At 39.6% G+C, this 22,339-nt stretch overlaps 1 protein-coding gene and 1 long non-coding RNA gene across 2 annotated transcripts; one reads left to right on the top strand and one right to left on the bottom strand.

Annotated features, from left to right (window-relative positions):
- The first annotated feature begins 4,790 nt into the window (after positions 1 to 4,790).
- LYG1 (lysozyme g1) lies at positions 4,791 to 11,190 on the top strand. The gene is made up of 5 exons (XM_072615764.1): positions 4,791 to 4,797; positions 4,892 to 5,071; positions 6,200 to 6,363; positions 10,262 to 10,397; positions 10,957 to 11,190. The coding sequence occupies exons 1-5, from the start codon at positions 4,791 to 4,793 to the stop codon at positions 11,073 to 11,075; spliced, it is 606 nt and encodes a 201-aa protein (XP_072471865.1). The 3' UTR covers positions 11,076 to 11,190.
- Positions 11,191 to 14,777: 3,587 nt separating this feature from the next.
- Positions 14,778 to 19,031, bottom strand: LOC140506941 (uncharacterized). The gene is made up of 2 exons (XR_011968162.1): positions 18,350 to 19,031; positions 14,778 to 18,129 (listed from the first exon to the last, which is right to left on the bottom strand). It is a non-coding gene; the product is annotated as an uncharacterized lncRNA (long non-coding RNA).
- Positions 19,032 to 22,339: the final 3,308 nt, after the last annotated feature.

The raw sequence follows: 22,339 nt of genomic DNA, 5'->3' as shown, positions 1-22,339 counted from the left end.
TTAAGGATTCCATCAAGTGGTTTTTTTGTTTGTTTGTGTTTTGTTCTTACCAAGGCTAAAGGTGGGGCAATAAAAGTGGACAGACCTACTGTTCTTGTTTGAATGGAAGTAAAGCATTTTTAGCAGGTTCCTTTTAGAAAGTTACTGGAAGGCCCCATGAAGATGTAATCTCAATAGGAGCACCAAAACTCTTTACCTCTTTCAAATTTTTTTCTTTCAGTATGTGCTCCTGTTCTGTCTGTGCCATGTGCTCAGTGGATGCTAAATAGAGGTTTTCTGTTTGCTGCTTGAATATGTCTGTTCCAGCCATGGCTCCAGCTTCCTTTACATACAGGGCAACAATATAGTGGTGTTCAGACAAATGGTGGGTCTCTCCTCCATGTTCTTTTAGCATTCTGAAAAATTAGACCATCTTCATTAACCATGGAGTAAAAAAAAGAGCCACGGTATTTATTGAAATGACTGCTTTTACCTTCAGCTTGGCAATTAGAAAGTGGTGCGAATTTATCTTCTTAAATTTTCTTTCTTTCCAATAAAGTTTTAAGTTTTAAATGAATTTTCCTTCCAATATAGTCTTAAATTCCTTGCAGGTACTTTTTCTTCCATGAGGAATGACTAAGAGAAATAACTTTTAAAGTATTTTGAAGGTGTCAAGTATTACAGGAATGTATTATAATGATGGGTAACTGAGGGCAAATTCATCCTGCAATAGGGAAGAAGAGGTTTTATTGTTAAATGAATCAGGCAAGTGGAGTTGATGGGTGAGGGAGGGGCCAACGAAGGCAATCATCCATATATCCTGGGCTCAAGGTGAAGAAAGTATTTAGGTATTTTTCTAGTGGACTGTGAGGAAACTGGTACTTTTGTATTTTTTGATGGTGATTAGAAAGTAGGTTTGTGTGTTGTAGGCGAAGGGCTTAGAACACAGTGGTTGCCAATGGGCAAGTGTCACTTCTGTCTCTTGCTGAGATGAGAGTACATAAAACAATAATTTTAACAGCTTGTATTTATATAGCTCTTTAAGGTTTGCAAAATACTTTACAAATATTATTTCATTAAATTCTCACAAAAACCCTAGGATAGAGTAGATGTTACCATCATCCCCATTTTATAGCTGAGGAGATCAAGGCCAAGAGAAGTTGAGTGATATGCCCAGGGTCACACAGCTGGTAAGTATCTGAGGTGGGATTTGAACTCAGGTCTTCCTGACTCCAGGTCCAACACTTCTCCACTATGCCACCAAGATGACTCAAGTTGTTGCTATTTCCTAGCTCTGGGACTGAGATTTGAGCAGAAGACAGGAACAGAAAATATGTTCTGGATTTTCATGGTGCAGGAAAGAAAGAAATGCTCACAAGTTTATTCCTTAAAGGGAAGGTAGATGGTGCAGTGGACAGAGTGCTGGGGCCTGGAGTCAGGAAGACTTGAGTTCTCAGATACCAGCTGTGTGACCCTGGGCAAGTCACTTAACTGCCACTTGACTCAGTTTCCTCTTCTGTAAAATAAGCTAGAGAAGGAAATGGCAAACCACTCCAGTATCTTTGCCAAGAAAACCCCAAATGGGGTCAAAGAGAATTGGGCATGACTGAAAAGTGACTTGAACAATAATTGGTCATTAAATACCTACCTTGACATGTATCAGGAAAATTCAGGATTACTTGAACCACTACAAGCCAAGGGAGAGTCAGGTCATTTTAAAGCATACTGAAGGACACCAAAACCCATGGAACTAACTTTTGTCATTACAGTCCAGATGGTTTCTTTATTTTCCCCCTTCGTGGGGACCTGGGAAATTTGCTCCTTCCTATTTTTGCTTTTCCCATAGAAACATTATAGATTTTTATGGTATTTTTTGATGCTTTCATTCTTTCAGACTTTTATTTATTTCAAAATCATTTTAGGTCCTGAAGATCAAGAGCCTTCAATATGCTTGTTCCCTGGCTGCTTCTGGGTCTTGTTGCCCTTATCTGTAAGTTGCTGCCTTTCCTTTTCCATTTGGCATTGCTAACATTTATTTGTCCTTGGGGTTGGCAAGGAGAAGGGGAACTGTGGGTGGTAGGTGGATGGAGCTTCTAAAAGGTAAAATTGCAGATTAAAAAAAAAAACCTCGCCTTCCTCCCTCTCCTTCTGGTGTTAGAACTAAGGTATAGGAAGAGAAGGGAACAGGCATTTATTAAGGTCCTACTATGTGCTAGGCATTTGCTAAGTGGTTTACCTATATTATCTCATTTGAATCTCACAACAATCCTGATATTATCTCCATTTTATAGTTAAGGAAATCAAGGCAGACAGGGGAAAATGAAAATTTGTTAGAGGTAAGACAGTAAGTGTTGGAGGCCAGAACTCAAGTCTTCTTGACTCCAGGCCCAGCTCTCTCTTCAGTTCCTGTTACTCTTTGGAGCCCAGAAAAAGCAAAGGAAATACACAGGTTAATGAGGTCATTTCTCAGAATGAAGACTTGTAAAATATTATTTGGGGTCTGAATTTAAATATATGTTATTGGAATTTACTTATCATTCCATTTACAAAAGATATACTTTGTCTTTTTGCAATCATGCAAAACATTTCTGGATTAGTAATTTTTTTATGAAAAGATTCAAATGAAAATTCAGACAATATCAGAATATCAGTTCTTTCTCTGGAGGTGGATAATATGCTTTATCATTAGTCCTTTGGGGTTCTCTTAGAAAGATACACTCTTTTAAAAGAGCATGTTATACAAATCATAAAGAGGATATGAACACCAGTGTTGATAAATCTGAGTCAATTCCATAAATATTGACCATAAGAATCAGGAAAAAAAGTATTTCCCCCTCCTGGACCTCTGTACTTATCTATAATCTCCTGACCCAAAAGATTATAGATCTAAAAGGAATTCATATCTCTCTTTCAAATTAATACTAGCATTTTCACAGCTGTCAGCTTGATGGAGGATTGGGAGGAATTTTCCGGAATTCTATTTTAAAATATATTTAAATTTATGAAATATACCATATATTTTTAAAAGGTTCTGAGCTGGAAGTAACCTTAAAAAGTTATCTAGTGGGACAACGAGGTGGCACAGTGAATAGAGGACCAGCCCTAGAGTCAGGAGAATCTGAGTTCAAATCCAATCTTAGACATTTGACATTTATTAACTGTGTGACCCTGGGCAAGTCACTTACCAAAAAAAAAAAAAAAGTTATCTAGCCTAACTCTCTCAAAGTATATTAGCTAGAAGGGACCTCAGAGGTCATCTAGTACAACCTTCTCATTTTATAGATGAGGAAACTGAGACCCAGAGAGGCTACATGCCTAGCCTAAGGCCATGAAAGCAATAGCTGAGTGAAGATTAGAACCCAGGTCCTCTACCTCCAAACCCAGTGATGTTCTGTAAGCTATTGTCTTCTAAGGATTCATTGTTGGGTCATGACAACTTATCTGATTACAAAGGACTGCAATTAATGCCCAAAATAACTAGAAAGGACAACCAAATGAAAAGAGTGGAAGGGCAATTTTAATGGTTAATTCTCCAAGCCTGTAAGTAGTTCCACAAGTGCTGATGAGCACTGATAAAGGAAGTTCCTTACTCAGATCTCGCAGAGACATTGATGAAATCACAGATGTGTAAAAAAAAGCTTAACAAAAAGTACAATCTCCAGCTTCATTTCGTTTTCCTGCAACTTGGGAAAGCCTTTCTTTTCAGCTCTCACTCTCAGAAATGATCGTCATCCTCTGTGGAAATGTCCCTCCCTTTCTCTGGACTCCTAAGCTTAACAGGGACCTGTTTGGTTGATCCTTGTGTCCAAGGCTCGTTCTAACACCAGAAGTCATTTTCAAGGGAATGTACTCGTAGAAATACTAGCTGGTCAAATGGCAGCTGCACAGTGTAGTGGACATAGCTCTGGACCTGGTATCAGGAAGACCCGAGTTCCAATCCTAGTGGTGCGACCCTGGAGAAGCTACAACTTCTGCCTGCCTCATTTCCTCATCTGTAAAATGGGGGTGATAATAGCACTTAACCACTGAGGATAAAGTGGTATTATCTGTAAACCTTAAAGAACTATGTAAGTGTTAGTTGTTACTAGAGATTTTGAATATAATTTATGTACAGTTCTGATATTTTCCCTAAGGAAGAAGCCTCTTCCTTTCAATAATTGCATGTCAGCAGTTATCTGCAAGGCATCCTCCCAGGCAGAATGAAATGAGCCTTCCCCAAGAGTGACAACCTATTTTAGTGGATGAAAGATATGAATTAAAGTTCTTCAGTCCCCCCCACCCCCCACAGATACCCTTTGCTGATCTTGCTGGCAGAGGACACATTTCCCCTATCTCCTTTCCTCAGAGCTAGGGTTCTATTTAGAAAACACATATCTGGTTAAAGTACCATCTAAGCCCCTAGAGAGAAATTCTGAGACTAAATTGAGGTCACAGAGAAGAACAAAGGGGAGAAAAATTAAGTTGAGACAAAGAATGACTTTCCCACTCTTCCAAAACCATATCTAAATACGTCACAGGCTAGATTGAACCAGTAGGATTGGAAAGGGAGATGCTTTACAATTCATATTGGAAATCATTTTTCATTTACATTGGAGATCAGTTTCTCAAGAGTTGATGGTCCCCAACTGTTTCTTCTTCCTGAGGCCTTGGTCTCTTCAGGTCTGTGAAATTCCTCAAAAAGGCAACTCTTCACAAGTTTTAGGGAGACACCATCCTTAGTCTGAATGCAGCAGATAATGGAGAAGGAAGCTCTGAGAGGCAGTTTTCCTGTCTCCAATAGTGCATGTATAGTTTCACAGCCCAGTTCCGAGATGACCAGTACTGGTTAATGAGCGAAATGAACATCGCTACTCCCTTCTAAAGTTTGACAAAGCAGGAAGCAAGAATTCACTGCTAGTGTGTTTTCTATTAGGTGGCCACACCCATAGTCAAAGCTGTTCTGAACTACATCAGCTAGAAGCTTACTCTGAAATCTCTTTTCCTCCAGACCCTACTGAAAGTACCAGTTGGGGATGCTATGGAAATGTCAGAAACATCGATACCCCTGGAGCTTCATGTATAATTGGAAGACAAAGAGGACTGAATTTATGTGGTATGGTACTTACCATAATTGGAAGAGATTTTCTCTTTTCTAGATTCTTCTTCTGTTTCTTTAAAAAGGTCCCTAAATAACGAGTTCACTTTTATAGATTGGTTATGATTTATTCTCCTTTTTTTACATGGCAGCCACAATTCTGCCTTTCATGGACCTCGTTCAATGTTGTTACCTCTCCTCTCATAAGAAATCAGATTTTCTCCTAACCAACACCACTCCTTCTGGAGAATTTCATAAGGATTTCGATATCTTTACTCAGCTTCCTATGCCCAGTGCCCTCACTTATGACCCACGGTGCCTGAATCATCTCACAAAGAACTTCCTCGAACTTGAAAAACATGCAAATCACTTTTTCCTCCATGCCGCACCCTTCCCAAGGTCGCTGTCTTTGCCTCTGATTCATACATCTGCTAAGTGATTGACTAGTTAGGTGAAGAAATATTTATTTTCAAATTTCAAATTTTTATCCCCCTCATTCTTCTTAAGAGGCAGGAATGGTATAGTACAATTGATAATCATTAAATTAGAAATGAAGAGATCTGAATTCTAGCCTTTCTTAATCTCATACTTTGGACAAATCATATAGCTTCTCTGAGTCTCAGTTTCATCATAAGTAAAATGGGGTTAATAATTACTTGACTGACCTCTTAGAATGACTGGAAGAATACTGATGTGGAAGCGCTTTGAAAACTGGAAAAGGTTAGAGATCAGACCTGTGATTTTATCCATGTAGGGAATTCCCAGATAAATAAAAACAGCACATTTATTAAACACTTACTACTTGTCTACCACTTTGCTAAGCATTAGGGATACAAGTAGAAAAAGAAATCCAGCCCCTGCTTTCAAGGAGTTTGTCTCCTAATTGGGAGAGACAATGCCTAAAAGAAAGTCAGTGGTAGGATGCATATAAAAGGTCAGGGATACTTTAAGTTAATATCACTAGGTCAGACGGGAATTCATGTCATGCTTTGCGTATTTTAGATGTTCTACCGAGATCCCATGAATTCACCACACCTGATGGAGGCATTAAGGCAGCTGGTCTCAATGTTCCAGTTTCAGATGTACTTTCTATAGAACCACACTTCACAAGTGTTCACACTTTGCTTCCTTTCCCATTTGCTTTAGGTGTTCGTGCTTCTGAAAGGTTGGCTGAGATGGACTTACCATATGTCCAGAGATTTCAGCCCACACTGAGGGTGATTGGCAGAAAATACTGTGTGGATCCTGCTGTGATTGCTGGTATCATGTCCCGGGAGTCCTATGGAGGCAGTGACCTTGGCAGTGGCGGGGTATGTAGCCAATGGAAATGTTTTGGTACAGGTACTTCACTACTACTATAATAACTAGAATAATAATAACTTCAATCATAGTAACTGACATAATTTAAGGTTTGCAAGTCACTTTCCTCACAACTCTGTGAGGACAGTGGTGCAAGAATTAATCTCCCCATTTTACAGATGAAGTCATTGAGGCTTAGAGAATGATTTGGCTATGGTTCTGCTGCTAATAAGGGTAGGAGCCAACGAGAAGCCAGATCTTTTTGACTACATTGGGCGATCTCTTCTGCATATCAGTTAAAACAAAAATACAACTGTTTCCATATGTACCTGTAGATAGAGGATGGAAAGTGCCCAGCTGTATTACTGCTTCATTTACAAGGATCATAGATTTCTCTTCAAAGTAGATGGTGCCATGTTTGCAGATGCTGACTCCTCTCTCCCTCCCTTGATGTCTTGTTGCTTCAGCTGGGCTGGCTTGCCTGGCCTGTGGCTGTCAGTTAGTTTGCATGTGGCAGGAATGCCTGGTCCCTTCTCCTCAGTTACTTCCCTGGATGATGGCTGTGAGGAGTGGTCTGGAAAAAGATGAGTGGTTTGAGGGTGGGAGGCCTGCCACTCCCAGGACTCGTGCTGGTGGTTGTCGGTCAGTTGCTGCTGCTGCTGCTAGAGAACATAGACTCTTTCTCCACAATGATTTTCCCCCTGATAATGGCTGTGGGAGCTGGGCTGGAAGTAGGTTTGATAGTTTGAGGGGCTTTACTACTTCTAAGGCTCTTGAGTTCAGGATCCTGGACTGTCCTCATCAAAGTCTAAAGGAAGATAGTGATCAAAGTGATGGTAGTAGTTTGACACACCTGGGACATACTGTCCTCAGTCTCTCCTTCTGGTACAAACAATTGTACATAGATATATGCAGTATAAATGGAAAAGACATCTCAGGGGGAGGGCACAAGCAAGGGGAAGGAATAAAGAAGGGACCAGGAAAGGCCTCCTAAAGAAAGTAAGATTTAAATTGAGCCTTAAAAGAAGCCAAGGAAGTTAGGAAGTTAGGAAGCAAGGAGAGCATTCCAGGCATGGGAGACAGCCAGAGAAAAGGCAGAGAGCTGGGAGGGAGGTGGAGAACTGTGTTTAGGAAGAACAAAAAGGCCAGTTTCACAGAATCATAGAGTACATAGTGAGAGGAGAGGGAGAAGGAGTAAAGTGTAAAAAGACTAGAAAAGTAGGAAAGGGCAAGGTTTTAAAGGGTGTTAAAAGTCATAGGACTTTCCATTAAAGATAAGAGGCAGGTATTGGAGTTTATTAGGTAGAGAGAGGACATAGTCAGATTTGAGCTTTAGGAAGCTCACTTTGTCAGCTTGACAGATGTTACGAAGATTGAAATGAGAAGACTCAACAAAAGATTGAATCTTGTTGGAGGGAGGTTGAGTGAGGGACGAAGGATGATACCAAGTTTACAAGGTTGAGTGATGGGAGGAATGGTGGCCCCTTTGACAGTCACAGAGAAGTAAGGGAGATGGGAGGTTGAACATAAATATACAGGATGTGTTGACTGAACTGAAAGGTGGCCAAAAAAAGAAAAGTAAAGAAAAGAATGTATTAGAAAATTAAAATACCTCCTTGGACTATCATTGTATAAGGAAAATGACCAAATTGAGAAAGTTTGGCACGATTGCTATAATTTTTTGTAGTTTACATCACAAAAGAAGCAAAGTAGGATAGCAGATAGCGGGGCTGACATTGGAATCAAGAAGACCTGGGTTCAGATCTTACTGCTGATGCATTCCAGCTGTGTGACCGTGGACAAATTATTTGGTTTCTCAGTGCTCCCAGGCAACTCTCTTAAGATTCTAAATTACACAGTTGCTGATCACCATGAGCGGAGGGAGTTTCCATCCTCTGTGCTTCTTAAATGATGAAATTACAAATCTGGAGCTCCTACGTAGAGAAGATGAGTAGTATCTATTTTTTCATAAATTGTCAGGCAGAATCAGGTCTTCACTGAACTTTTGGGATGACTTCCTTACAATTGCTCCCAGGTACCCTGTCGAATTTGATTCTGCTGATGAATGTCAGGTATTCCTGTAATGAATGAGCTTGTCTAGGTAAAGTTAGATAAGATTCAGCTTTTCTCCAGACTTGCTAAAATGTTTCTAGAAGAAATATTGGCATATTCCTTTACTCTTCCAATGCTTTCTCCCTCTTTTTTTCTTCCTCTTCATCTTCTTGGTCCTACTCTTTCTCCACCAACAGGCAAAGCAGATAGATGACAGTAAATTCAACCCTCAGATCCTTTGAAAAGAATTATAGTTGTGAATGAAAAACAATTTTTCACCCATGTTCACTAGGTATGGTTGAGCCAGTAACCAAAAAAAGTCATGCTCGTATGATCAGATTAATTTTGGACTATCTGCAATCAGCCTGGAGTCACTGTGCTTGGAGTCAGGAAGACCTGAGTTCAAATCCAGCCTCAAACATTTACTAGCTATGTAATGGTGGGCAAGTCTCTTAATCACTTTTTCTCATTTTCCTCAACTGTAAAATGAGGATAATAATAGCACCTACCTCACAGAGCTACTGTGAGTATCAAATAAGATAATATCTGTAAAGTACTTAGTAAAGTAACAAGTTCAGGGATAAGGAAACTTTCCATGTTGGAAGGTTGCATTAACTTAGCTGTAATCAAATAAGACCTCATTTGAGAAATTTCAATTAGGTATACTTAAAAATCTACATTATTTTGTAAAAATCTAACTACTGATGGGGATGGGATCTGAACCCCTAGAAGGAAAAGAGCATGTCTTTGAGATCTGGACCCCAAAAAAGAAAAACCCCTGGATTTTCCCATGTGTCCTAGGTCCCTGGGGCACACCTGGGGCACCCAGCCCTTTCCAATCCTTTTCTGTTACTTCCCAGTCACCCCAGACTACTTGGCTACTCCTAGATCCTTCCCAAAGTCCATCTTGCCCCCCATTAAATTTTTCAGATTCTTTAAGAGTCTGGCCAATGCTCAGATTCAATCTGGCCTGCTTGTCAGTACAAATGTCATAAATATGGTGGATTCTTAAAAATTTTTCCCACACCAACTGGTGTTCTAATAAACCTTACTTCTGACTGAAAGAAGGCTTGAGTCGAATTCATCTGAGGCAGGACCTATGTCTCTTTCCCTTGAATTTCATGGTCCCAGCACCCCCAGACCTCAACACTACATACTTAATAATTTCAAAAAATGAAAACTATTTATTAATTTTAACTAACCTTTTAATGACTTTGTTGCGTCAACCCCCATAAACTCTCACCAGTCAGCCTCCTGGGGGTAGTGGTGACAGTCAGGCAGGGGAAGTTAGAACTAAATCATAAGCACAGCAGCCATCCATTCAGCCTTTATGGCTTACTAAATGTTCTGATTGTGCTGGTCAATCTAGGAGAATTATTTCGTTAAAACTTATTTTATTCTTTGGTATTTTTAACACATTCATTTTAAAATAAAATAAAAATATAAAAGATGAACAAAAATGTATTAACAAAAATAAAATGATTTGTCCTGTAAAATTTGGACTCAGTCAAAAGGCCACACTTAAGGACCTAGAAGGCCACAGGTTGACCTTAAGGCTGCAGGTTCCCCACCCCTGAACTAATACATAGTAAGTGCTTATTAAATACTTATTTCCTTCCTTCCTTTTTTCCTCCTTTCCTTCCTTGGCTTTCAGTTCTACCTCTCTTTCTTTCTACTGCTATGTGTCATTTTAGAAGCAAGATTTTAATCTTAAGCTCCAGTCTTTTCTCTGTGTGAGAAGTAGGAGGAGAATGCTGAGGAAGGAAGAGAACAAGAATAGGAAAAGCAAAGGCAATAAATAGTATTGCAGCCATTAAACCCTATCATAGGGCATCTCTCTGTTCCCTTTTCTTCTAGACTGGTGCTGTCCAGAACATGCCTACATATTGGACCAGTGAATCACGGGTGGCTCAAATTAGTGACAATCTGACTATAAGAATTAAAGAAATTCAGAGGAGATTCCCAACATGGACCACTGACCAGTATCTAAGAGGTACATGGAATTTCATTGCTTCCCCCCATGACAGAACATCCTATCATCATGGAAAAGTCACTCTGTGCTCATGAAGACTTTGCTGTGTGGAGTTTTAAACAGGGCTACAAAGCTGGAAAAGCTTTCAATGCCATCTCAGCAACGGTCTGTCATCCAAGATCCAGCCTGGTTAAGTTCAAACAAAGGTTTTACCAGAGAGGATTGGTGGATAAAGTTTTTGACCACAGAAACTCATGAAGACTATCTACTAAGGGGCAGGAGACTGAATTATGTAGGTAGTGGCATTAATTAAATCAAAGATCTTTGAAGAACTGATTCATTCACTCAAATAGCATTATAGGCAAAGGACACACAAAGGCAAAAATAAAAGAGTGAAATAAGAGCAACGGAATGCTTAGTGACAAATTTAGTGTCACTGAGTCAATTTCCCCAATATCTAAGCCACTTCATGGTGGCCAGGTGCCTTTGGAAACTGTCTACGATTCTCTTTGTAAGGCTGAAATAATAACCTTTTAAATATTTGCCTTGTCCTGTACTGAATCACATTTGTTTATTTTAGGTGGACTCTGTGCGTACAATAAAGGGACAGGATATGTCAGAAGTAACCAAGACCTCAGTTGTGACTTTGGTAATGATGTCCTGGCTCGAGCCAGGTATTACAAGAGAAGTGGATTCTAACTTAGAGATAAATAAGAGAAGACTATGTTGTCTGGATTGAGCTATTCATCATTACTATGGAAAACATTAATGAAGACAAAATACTAAATAAAGATTTGACAAGCAGTGGTTGTAACTATGAACATGTTTCTTTTGGATTTCCAGTAATAAGAGAAATTTAAAAATAATAGGGAAGTTATCAATATCTGGTACTTCTTCAATGAAGTGTGTGCATGCACTACTTTTCTTTTGGGGTCTAGACTTGGGATTTCATTGGCATGGAAAGATCCTGATGTGGAAACACCATCCATTGAGGTAGATGAACACTCTGTAAATTCACAGGATTCTAGATCTATAGCTTAGAGACAGCTCAGTAGCCATCAAGGTCAACCCCTTTATTTTAACAATGAGGATCCTAAATCCCAAGAAGGTTAACAGACTTGTCCAAGGTCATGCAGATAGTAATAAGAAACAGGATATGAAGTCAGGTCCTTCTACTCTAGAACAAGTGCTTTTTCTACTCTGCTATACTGTCTCTCATAGGGGACTACCTGCCACAGTTAGAGGTTAAGTGACTTGAGAAAATGGCTATTATGTGTTAAATGAAGAGCTTGAACTCAATTCTTCTATATCCTCCCCTGTGGGTATACCTATATGTGTATGCATAATGTATGAACATATGTATAAGTATACTTGATACTTAAACAATATCTGATAGAGCAGGGCTTCAGTATAACACTTGATCTAGATGGTATTGCCATCTAGAACATAAATTCTTAGTCTCTGATCTAGGATATTAGAAATGAAATAGAAAGTATCTAGTCCAACCCTGTCTTATAGGTAGGAGGTAAACTGAAATACAGAGATAGGAAGTAACTAGCTAATAGTTACATGGAAGTAACAGAACACTGATATGAATTTGGATCTCCTGACTCCTGATTCTAGTTCAGTAATCTTTCCACTACACTGTAAATGCTTCAAGGCATTTTACCAAGTATATATAAGTTTAAAATTCTATTGGAAATATGTCTGTATGTGTATGGTAGAGTGGGAGGATAATAGAAGGAGGAGGTGTGGGCTTCTGATCAACCACATAGACCAGAAGATGAGAGGCAGAAAAAGAAGTATTGAACTGAGTATAAACGCTATTTAGGGGTAGCTGGGTGGCACAGGGGATAGAGCATTGGACTTGGTGTCAGGAAGACCTACATTCAAATCCAACCTCAGACGCTTCCTAGCTTGCTCAGGATTGAGCGAGTCTCTTAACCCTGTTTGCCTCTATTTCTTCATCCATAAAAGAACTGGAGAAAGAAATGGCAAACCACTTCAGCATCTTTGCCAAGAAAACCCCAAGTAAGGGCATGAAGAGACAGAAATGACTGAACGACAAAGACTATTTATGTACTCTATATCCCTTTTTAAAATTATAAAGGAATTCTCCCTAATAGAATCAGAAGGGAAGACTGGTAACACCAACCTACAGCCTTCTGGGGAACCAAATTCAAAAAATTTCTCTCAATGAATGAAGATCTTTTAGTCCCAAGCACAATGGGAGATTATGTAGTAGGAATTTATCTCCTCAATTATATAGCCTATCTAGACTATTGTGATTTTTTATTGTTTTACTTGAATTATTCAAACAATTCCCTCAAACTTGTGTCTTCATTTGGCTTTCTTGGAGCCATTGTGTTTCCCAGCATAAGTTCCACAAAGCCCTAGTGTTTGGTTGAGTTTTCTGACCACAATTCTGCACTTAATTGGTAAAAGATAAAGTGAGGTGGTATGGTATATAATATGAATAGTGATTATGTGAGAAAATGTTCATGCTAATGATACTTCTCCCTCTAAAATCTTAAATATGAAATACTTGTATATCAAAAATACTTATTACATGCAGAAATTTTGGAAATGAAAATAAGTTTAATTCTCTCTATTTTACTCCCAGATTGCGTTGGGAATTTCCATACCCCTCAAAGCCCTGAAGTAGCATTTATGGTTTCTGCCAATGTATTTCAAGTGTTCTATGGCCCAAAGCGTTCCCTAGCCAAATTCATTTGGCAAATGCTGCTGTAAGTGATACACAGGAAACAGCTTCCAAAGAAACAAATTAACTTTTTACCAATCTCGGGGGACCATATGTTTACCCCAAGGAGGTAATTTAACAAATGACAACCTGTGGCCTTGAAGATTGTTTACTTTAGCTGGGGATGCCCTTTATCTCAAGAATAAAGCAAGAATCCCTTGTTTTATCCCAAGAATATAAAATATTACATATGTGTGTCTATACATACATACATACATACATACACATATATACAGATACACACGTGTGTGTGGGTATACACACATATATGCATGTGTATACATATGTGTGTATATATCTGTATACACACATATATGTGTGTATACATATATGTGTGAGAGAGATTAGTTCTTGCCCTCACATGTAGATCTGTAGCCTGGGGAGGGGTAAGCCTGTATGGAATAGATATTATGTGATAGCCTATGGGCTATATGGAACAAGTTGCTGCTCTAAGAAAACAGTCTCTAGGGTTACTTTTGATGAAATGATACATAATTTCATTGTTTTTCACCACAGTCCAGATGTACCAGGCATACCCAAGAGCCTGAAGACGACTCCATCTTTTCTTTTTTCTCCTTCTTAGTCCTTGTCAGGTGCGAGAGAGGAAGGCAAGAGGTCACATGAAAGTGATGCAATTATGTTTTTCTTCCCAGAGTTAAGCTGTTTGCTCTTTTTTCTCTAAGAGGACCAATGACATTATGTTAATGGTGTCTTGATTTTCAAGTGAACTGGATTTGAGTGAGGCAGAGCTATGCAAAGCCATCAGCTTCATTTTCTTCTCCAGAGTCATCAGAGTCCAGTGGCAAGACAAAGGTTAGGACTACTGGCCATGATGACAACCCATGATGCAGTGGGTGATTGCAGCCTTTCTAAGTTAAGGTCTTTCCTTGGTCTCAGTTTGTCGAGGCCACACCCATTCAATGACTTAGGACTAGATAAGGCTTGAGACATTTACCATCCCAAAGATATCAGTGTGGGAGGGGAAAACCCTCGGAGTTTCTTACCAGAACAGAAAACAATTGCCATTTCCACTCATTCTAAATCAACAAACCTAAACTCAGGCTTGGGCTGGGTCTATTATGGGCCATTCAAAGAAGTCACTAGGCCAAAGACTGATGGCAGAGATAAAATGTTATAATAATTGCAAATCACTAAGCACAGTACCTGACACATAGTAAGAGCTAGGTAAATGTTATTGTTATTATTAATTATTATTATTTTCCTGGAGAGATTCTCAGTAGAGGCAAGAACTAAAAAGCATATTGATTATTTAATAAACCTTTATAATTGATTCTGTGTCCATGTCAATCCAGAGTTTTACTTATGGATGATGGGCACTACTAGAGCTTTTAGGTGGCACAGTAGATAGAGCATTAGACTAGGAGTTAGGAAGTCTTGAGTTCAAATTCGCCTCAGACACCAGCTGTGTGACCCTGGTGTGGCTACAAGCTGGGTGGGATTTGCTTGTTTGGAATTATTTTCCAGGCTCAGGTGAGATTGTGAGCACCTCAGGGTTCAGTCTCCTCTGAGCCCTGATGATTCACAGCTGTGCTGAATCATGTGGGTTTCATGCCTGCTGACTCTGAGCCAGTCAGAAGCTGAGTCTTCATTATATATACTGGGAGGTTAGTGTTTTACTTTGGGGGTTCACTTATGAGATGGATCTTGTAATTACTTGACTGAGACTCTGAGTGGTCGTGTGTTCAGACCCCCCCAACTGCTCAGATGCAAAGGCTCTCTCAATCCAGGGATATTTGTAGATTGTAAAGCAATACTGCTCTGATTCAGGCAGTAGAGCCCTATCTGTAGGTTTTGATAAAGATAAAAAGGTTGTTTGTTGAATAGATGGAAGGCTTGGTAACTTTGGGAATGTAAAAGATAAAAAAGGGGTGTCTGGAAGCTTTGTTTGAACCGATTAAAGTGATTATTGGCCCCTCAAAAGTGGCCTTTCCTTTTATAAATGCAGATCATGATAGGCCCCCCTGTGTATGTTGGGGTGCTTACTGATTCACTTGGACTCTGCCTTAGTTTCTTCATTTATAAAATGGGAGCAATAATAGCACCTACCTTTCAAGGTTCTTGTGAAGATTAAATGAGATAATATTAGTAAAGCATTTTGCAAACTTTAGAGCACTACGTAAATGCTAGTTATCACCTTGCCGGTAGGAACTGAGTACTTGCCTCTGAATTGCTCAAATTTAGGAAAGGGAGTTTCCATGTTCTACAAGTCATGCAGAAGAAACTATATTTAGAAGTAGACATATCCAAGGATTAAATGCAAACTAAATCCATCCACTTAGTGAAAATCTAAGGGAATGTCTCTAGGATGCCAAGAATAACCAATTAATTCAATCACTTCTAGTTAAAATGATTCATTGAGTGGAAATGTGTAACATTTTCACAGAGCTACATTACCTCCGTGCTGAGTTCCCAACCTGCTACTTTCAACTTGTGAAAATTGTATCCAAAGTAAACATGCTGTCTGGATTTAGGACAAGCAGAGTCTTGCTGAGTTACAGTGAGCATGTTGACTGCTTCTGTCTCCATAGCAGGTCTCACTCACATCCGTCATATTTTTCCCACTTACCTGGCCTCCATTCTCATTCAAGCTTTTATAATCTCTTGTCTGAATTTTTGGAATCTCGTAAGTGGCCTCCCTGATTCTGTTCTCTTTTCTCTCCAATCTCTTTCATGTAGCCATCAAAATAATATTTCTATGACTGGGATCCACTAGGTGAGAGAGTTGGGCTCTCTGAGAATGGTAGAGAATTTGGTGTTAATCCTCCCAGGTTCTTCTGGTGTTGGAGAGAGTCCAAAACCACAGCATTGACAAACAGGGTCAAGTGCTTAACCATTACTGCCCCTAGAGGTCAAAGCTACATTTGCAAAAGGCATGAGTTGATTGTAATCAGCACCACTGAAACGCCTATAAGCCATGTATGTGATGAGGATCCTCTGAAGTATTGAAAAAGACATATTTAGATGGGTAGCAACCATGTGCCACTGCATTGGATTTGAAATTAAAGGATCTGGGTCTGAATCCCAGTTCTACCACTTACTATCTGTGTGATCCTGGACAAGTCATTGCATCTCTCTGGGCCTTGGCTTTCTGTTCTATAAAACAGGGGGAGGGAGAAGGGTTAGACTAGAATCAGGGGCAGGGAATCTGCAACCTTGGGGCCACATGTGGCGCTCTAGGTCCTTAAGTGCAACCCTGTGACTGAATCCAGTGGCAGGTTCCCTACCCCTGGACTCAATGATTCTAAAGTTTTTTACAACCTTAAATCCATAATCCTATCATCGTAACTCAAAGTCATCCCTCCCAAAGCATACACATGGGTGTCCTAAGCGATGATGAATGCTTATCCTTACTCTCACAAGAATATACAGTGGAGGGAGGTTGGCAAACATACTAGGAAGAAGGAAGCTCAGTTGTTCAGGCCTAGGATTGGGGTAGAGGTAAGGAGCATGGAGCTATGTCAAGTTTTTATTAGCTTTTTTCATATGGCTATAAAAACTTGGGTTTCTCTTCCTTGAAAGCTGCATGACTGTTTAACAATCAGGGAACAACTTTTATTTTTGTAAATTTGAACAAGTTCCTTATACATCTTGAAAATGATACTTTTATCAGAAAAACCTGGTGCAAAGATTTTTTTCTCCCAGTTAGTCATTTCTATTTTAATCTCAGTTTTATTAGATTTGTTTGTATAAAAATTTTTTAATCTTATGTAATTGAAATTATTATCTTTGGTGATCATCTCTGTTCCTTGGTTAGCTATGAACTTTTCTCCTAACCATAGATCTGATAGGTAATTTTCCACTTTTTTCTAAGACTCTCCCTGACTATAAGTTTTAGAGTAGACATAAATGCCAAGAGGTAAAGGAAATTTCTTCATTGGGGGTTTCCCACACTAATGAAATCACAAGTCTAGTTCAATATGTATATATACATATGTATATGTATCTATCTAGGTATGTGTATACACACATACACACATATGTTTCTTGAGTGGTTATTGTATCAACTGAGGAAGAGAAAGAAGTCTGGACTAAATAACCAAATGCAAATAAAAGCAATTCTGAGATACCCAAAAGAGTGACAAAGATGACAAAAAAGGAAACATGAGAAGTGTTGGAGGACTAGTGGGAAAATAGGCATGTTAATATATTATTAGTGGACCTGAGAAGGGGTACAGCCATGCTGGAAAGCCATTTAGGATGCTGCAATAAAAGTAACTAAATGATATGACTCAACTATCCCACTGCTAGGTCTACCTCCCACCTCCCCCCAAACAGATCAAAGAGGAAAAGTTTCTCCATGTGCAAAATATTCACATCGGCTCTTTTTGTGCTACACAAACAGAACAAAAGGAAATAAAAACTGGAAACTTAGGAGGAAACCCATCAATTGAGTATGTTTGGATAAATTGTAGTACATAAATGTGATGGAATATTATTTTGTTGAAAGAAATGAAGAAATAGATCATCCATAAAAGATGCAGAAAGATTTGTGTGAACTGATCCAGGGTGAGATAAGAAGTAGAACAATTTATATAACATCAATGTTATAAAAGTGAACACTTTTGAGGACTTTTATAAATTAATGAATAAGGAATAAAATGAGCGGAACCAGAAGAGTCTTTGCAACAATAATACTGTAAAAACAAACAACTCTGAAAGATCCTAAAAGGACCTAAAATGAGACACTGTCTGTCTGTCAGTCTGTCTATCTATGTACATGTATGGGTATGAATGTATGTATATATAAGACTGTTACAGGAATTTGTCTTTCCTGACTGCGCATATTTGTTACAAGAAAGATTTTTTTTCCCCAATGAAGGGTTTGCTTTTTTGTTTTTAAGTATGGGGGGTGGGGGAAGGGAGCACTTCAGATGAAAAATGTTACTTGCATTTTCAGATGAGGTCACCAGGACTGGTTTTCCTTAACTGCTTGACTTTGTTACAAGAGATCTCTGACGAAGTGGGAGTAATCTATAAATGTCATATAAAAACAAAACACATTAATAGAACTTTTTAAAAATTTAAAAGAAACAGGGGAATACTTACATGAACTGAAGGAAAGCTAAGTAAGAACAATCAGGGGAAAATACATACACACACAACTATATATATGCATTATATCTATGTAATATGTGCATAACACATAAGTAATATGTATATGCAGTATATGTAACACATATGTAATGCCTACCACAATGTAAATCAAAAGCACGGGAACAGCAAAGCAATTCGTATTCAATGTTAGGGTGAACAGATTTAGCTGTAAAAGAGGAATGAGCAGGTGCTTCCCTCCTGTCTTTGCAGAGTTGGAGGACTGTGGATGTAGAAATCTCCATATCATACTAGACCTGGTTGCAGCATGGGTTAATTTTGATGAACTGTTCCTCTTTTACTATTCTTTGTTATAAGCAATGGCTCTCTGGGATGGGATGAGCAGACTGATATTGGGAAATGTAGGTTATGTAAAAAAAAAGGTATCAATAATTCTTTTTAAAAAGCCAGTCCCTCCCCACCATTTTTAATTAACTGAGGTTTCTATTCCCTTCTCCTGCAGTCTTTAAGAACCCATGGCAGTCCTGGTGCTTGTTCTGAATCTGGTCTGAATGCTCCCCCCTGAGGAGGGGTGGTCAAGCTAGTATTGAATCCAGCCCAGCAGTCCTTTGCTGCAGTTAGAATGCTAGAAGTGTGAACCAGAATGCTGCTTAAATTCAGTGTTGAGATACCGTGCCCTGTTGGCTGGATTACAGGGGACTGGCCAATGAGGACTCAGTCCTGGGAACGTGCACTGTTAGTGAGCCTGCTTTTCCAAGTGCCACCTAATGACTGGCCTGGAGCAGGCACAGGCATTCTTTGACTCTTTTCAGTTTGTTGACTTGGCGCCTTTTGATTGGCTGCTGAGACAGAACTGGAAGTGCATACAAAATATTTCCATGGAAGCGGTATAAGAGAGACAGAGATAGAGAGACAGAAACAGAGGAGGAGGGAGGGAAATAAAGAGAAGTAGATAAAAACACAAAGAAATGGTGACGGAGAGAGAGAGAGAGAGACAGAGAGACAGAGACAGAGACAGAGACACAGAGAGAGAAAGAGAGACAGAGAAGAAAGGAGGGAGAGATAGAAAGAGACAATGAGGAAAAGAGGGAGAGAAAGAGAGAGAAGATAGAAACACAGAAAAAGAGAGATCCAGTCAGAGACAGAGTCAGACTGACAGAGACAGAGAGGAAGGAAGAGAGAGAGAGAGAGAGAGAGACAGGCTGTTAGACAGAGACAGAGGGAGGTAGGAAGGGAAGAGATAGACAAAAACAGAGAGAGAGAGGAAGATAGGAGGGGAGAGACAGAGAGACACACTGAGAAAGAAACAAGAAGAGAGAGAGGGAGGGAGAGTGGGAAAGATAGAGAAAGGGAGGAAGGAAAAGAGAGGGGGAGATACAGAGAGAAGAAAAAGAGAGAAAAGGAGAGAAATAGAGGAAAAGCAGGAGAGGCAGAGGCAGAAAAAGAAAGGGAGGAGACAGAAAGAAGAGGGACAGAAGAAGGGAGAGTGGGAAAGATAGAGAGAGAAAGGGGGTGGGGCCAGATACAGAGGGAAGAAAGAAAGACAGAGAAATAGCTAAGAGAGGCAGCCCTCACCCCAGCAGCCTATTCTCCCTACTCAGGTCTCCAGGAAGCCCTGCTATGGTATCTTTCCCTGTTATGTATATTCTTTTCTGCCTTAGGTATTGGAGGTAGCTAGGACTACATGGCAACCTTGTGGGCTTCAATAGAGCTCCCTGAGGCTGTGCTAGATTTTGCGGTCAAGTGAACCCAGTCTGATAATTCTAGCATGAACCCTAGCTCTGCCATCCCCAATATTCCTTTACCTTTGTATGTGTTCAGAGCAGCGACCCTTTGGAAAGAAAGCAGCAGTGCAGTGCCCCAGACCTTGGACAGGGCCCAGCAATGGTTCTTACTATTAGAATCCTATATTGCTTTTTATAGCTATTGAATTGTTTTCTATATCTGTGTCTTTTCTCCTCAATGAGCTTCTAAAAGGCCAAGGAGTATATTGTATATTTTTGTTGCTTTTTCTTTAACCAGCAGGAAGCACTGAGAGCTACTCACCTCAGCAAAAACTAATGGGTCACGGGCACTCAGGGCATGATCACCTTCTCAGGTTGTGTCTGCATGTGATTGACTCATTCACTGGCTGAGAGATATTCTCTATGGTTCTCAGAGAGTCAGCATCCTTCTGTCCCTTAACTCTGCCTCTCCATAGTGTGTGAACTCACTAAGGATGGTGCGGATTCATGGATCTGCCCAGTCAAAAATCAGCTCTAAGCCCCTAGCTACTTGAGCAAACCTTGCCTTCTTCTTGACCTTACTCTGTTTCATCAAGCCTTTTTCCAGGTGATCTTGGCCTGATGGAACTGTCTCTCCATAGAAGCAGACAAACACACTCCAATACCATATGTAGTATAAATAATAAACAGTGCCCAAAACATATAAGGTACTTCACAAGTGTTTTCTGATGATACATAATTATCATAATGCATATTAAACATGTACTAAGCGTCTATAGATGTGCCACTCTCCTAGAACCCAGAAGTCTCCCAGACAATACAGAAGCTATTTCAAACCTAGCAGTTGTAGGAAATGCAGTTTGAATTTGATTGGTTACAGCTGTACCTCCATCCCTCTAAAATGAGTAGAAGAATGCCATTCATGTTTCTAACAGGATTATATTTTAGATGAAGATAAGGAAATGATGGAAGAACTCTCAGCTAAGATCTAGGATGTGGGACTCAGGATTGGTGTCAGTTGCAGCTAATGAGTGTTAGTCCTTTCCCCAGTCTCTGATCTCTGGTTATCCCAGGAACATCTGATTGCTTCTGGCCTTGGCTAGCCCCTGGCAGAGCAGGTCAAGTAAACTTGGCAGTCAGGCCCAGGAAAGAGCAGTGATGCCACCATGCCAATCTACTATCTCTTTCTAACTTTCAATATGGCACCCCTCTGCTCCTGAGGGACTTCCTCTTCCATGTCCCTGCCTCTGTACACAGTTACAGAGTGAGGGATATTGCACGTCTTTACAACTAAGCAGAGTTATTTGCACATAGGATGTTCTCCTTCAACATTTGAATGAACATATGACTAAATGATGGCACTTTTTTCAGTGCTGAAGTACAAAGGAAATTTCTAAGAGAATCCTATCACAGGATCATAGATTTAGAGTTGGAAGGAACCTCAGAGTTCACCTAGTACAACTCCCTCACTTTACTCTGAGGCACAGAGAAATTAAGTGACTCATTCAACGTCTCCCAGATAATAAATAGCAGACTTGCTTTGAACTCCAAATCAAGCATGCTTTCCAGTGTGCTTTCTTTCTAAATGGGAGAGAAAGGCCAGTAGTCTCCTATGATCTTGAAAGCAAGGAATGGAATGTCATACCTCACATCCCAAGGGGAAATGGATAACTAATGCAAGAAAACTAGATTCCAGAAGGTGAGAAAATAGATTTTTGTTCGTTGAAAAAAATGAATTTAGAAAATAAAACTAGTTTCCTTGATAAAAACTAACCTTTTAGAGAGGAGATAAAGTGATGCTTTCCTTTTCTGGCATCCTTTCTCTGAGTACAGTAAACACCCTCTAACACTCTGGCAGGACTGCCCGGCTTGAATGCTGGCTATGTGGAGGGACAAGTGGAGAAGACGTTGCCACTCATGCTTTGACCTAAGAAACACTTCTATCATTGGGAGCTTGAATGAATGGTATAGTGGAAAGAGCCCTAGGTTCAAAGGACTGGACTTCAAATCTCTCTTCTGATACTCTTTGACTTTGAGCAAGTCACTTAATAAAGCTATGGCCTCAGTTTCTTCATTTGTAAAATAAAGTTGGATAAGATGACCTCTGAAGTACCTTCTGTTTCTTTTTCTCTCTTTTAAAAATATTTATTTTAGTTATTTTCAGTTTTCAACATTCACTTCCATAAATTTTAAATTTTCTCCCCCTCCTTCCACCCTCCCTCCCAAAGGTGGCCTGCAATCTGATTTAGGCTTTACCCGTACATTCCTATTAAACATATTTTCACATTAGCCATGTTGCACAGAAGAATTATAAAGAATGGGAGAAACTATTAGAAAGAAAACAAAACACAAGAGAAAATAATCTGTTTCACTCTGCAATCAGACTCCATAGTTCTTTCTCTGGA

Source organism: Notamacropus eugenii, chromosome 5 (genome assembly GCF_028372415.1).
Source record: "Notamacropus eugenii isolate mMacEug1 chromosome 5, mMacEug1.pri_v2, whole genome shotgun sequence".
Classification (NCBI taxonomy): Eukaryota; Metazoa; Chordata; class Mammalia; order Diprotodontia; family Macropodidae; genus Notamacropus; species Notamacropus eugenii.
The sequence above is the reverse complement of the archived record's forward strand: the minus strand, read 5'-3'. Positions and strand labels throughout refer to the sequence as shown.

Bases quoted from the DNA above. Each gene is read 5' to 3' on its own strand.
- LYG1 (XM_072615764.1), top strand. The intron at 6,364-10,261 runs GTATGTAGCCAA...CTTTTCTTCTAG, and splicing joins GTGACCTTGGCAGTGGCGGG to ACTGGTGCTGTCCAGAACAT. The intron at 10,398-10,956 runs GTACATGGAATT...TGTTTATTTTAG, and splicing joins CACTGACCAGTATCTAAGAG to GTGGACTCTGTGCGTACAAT.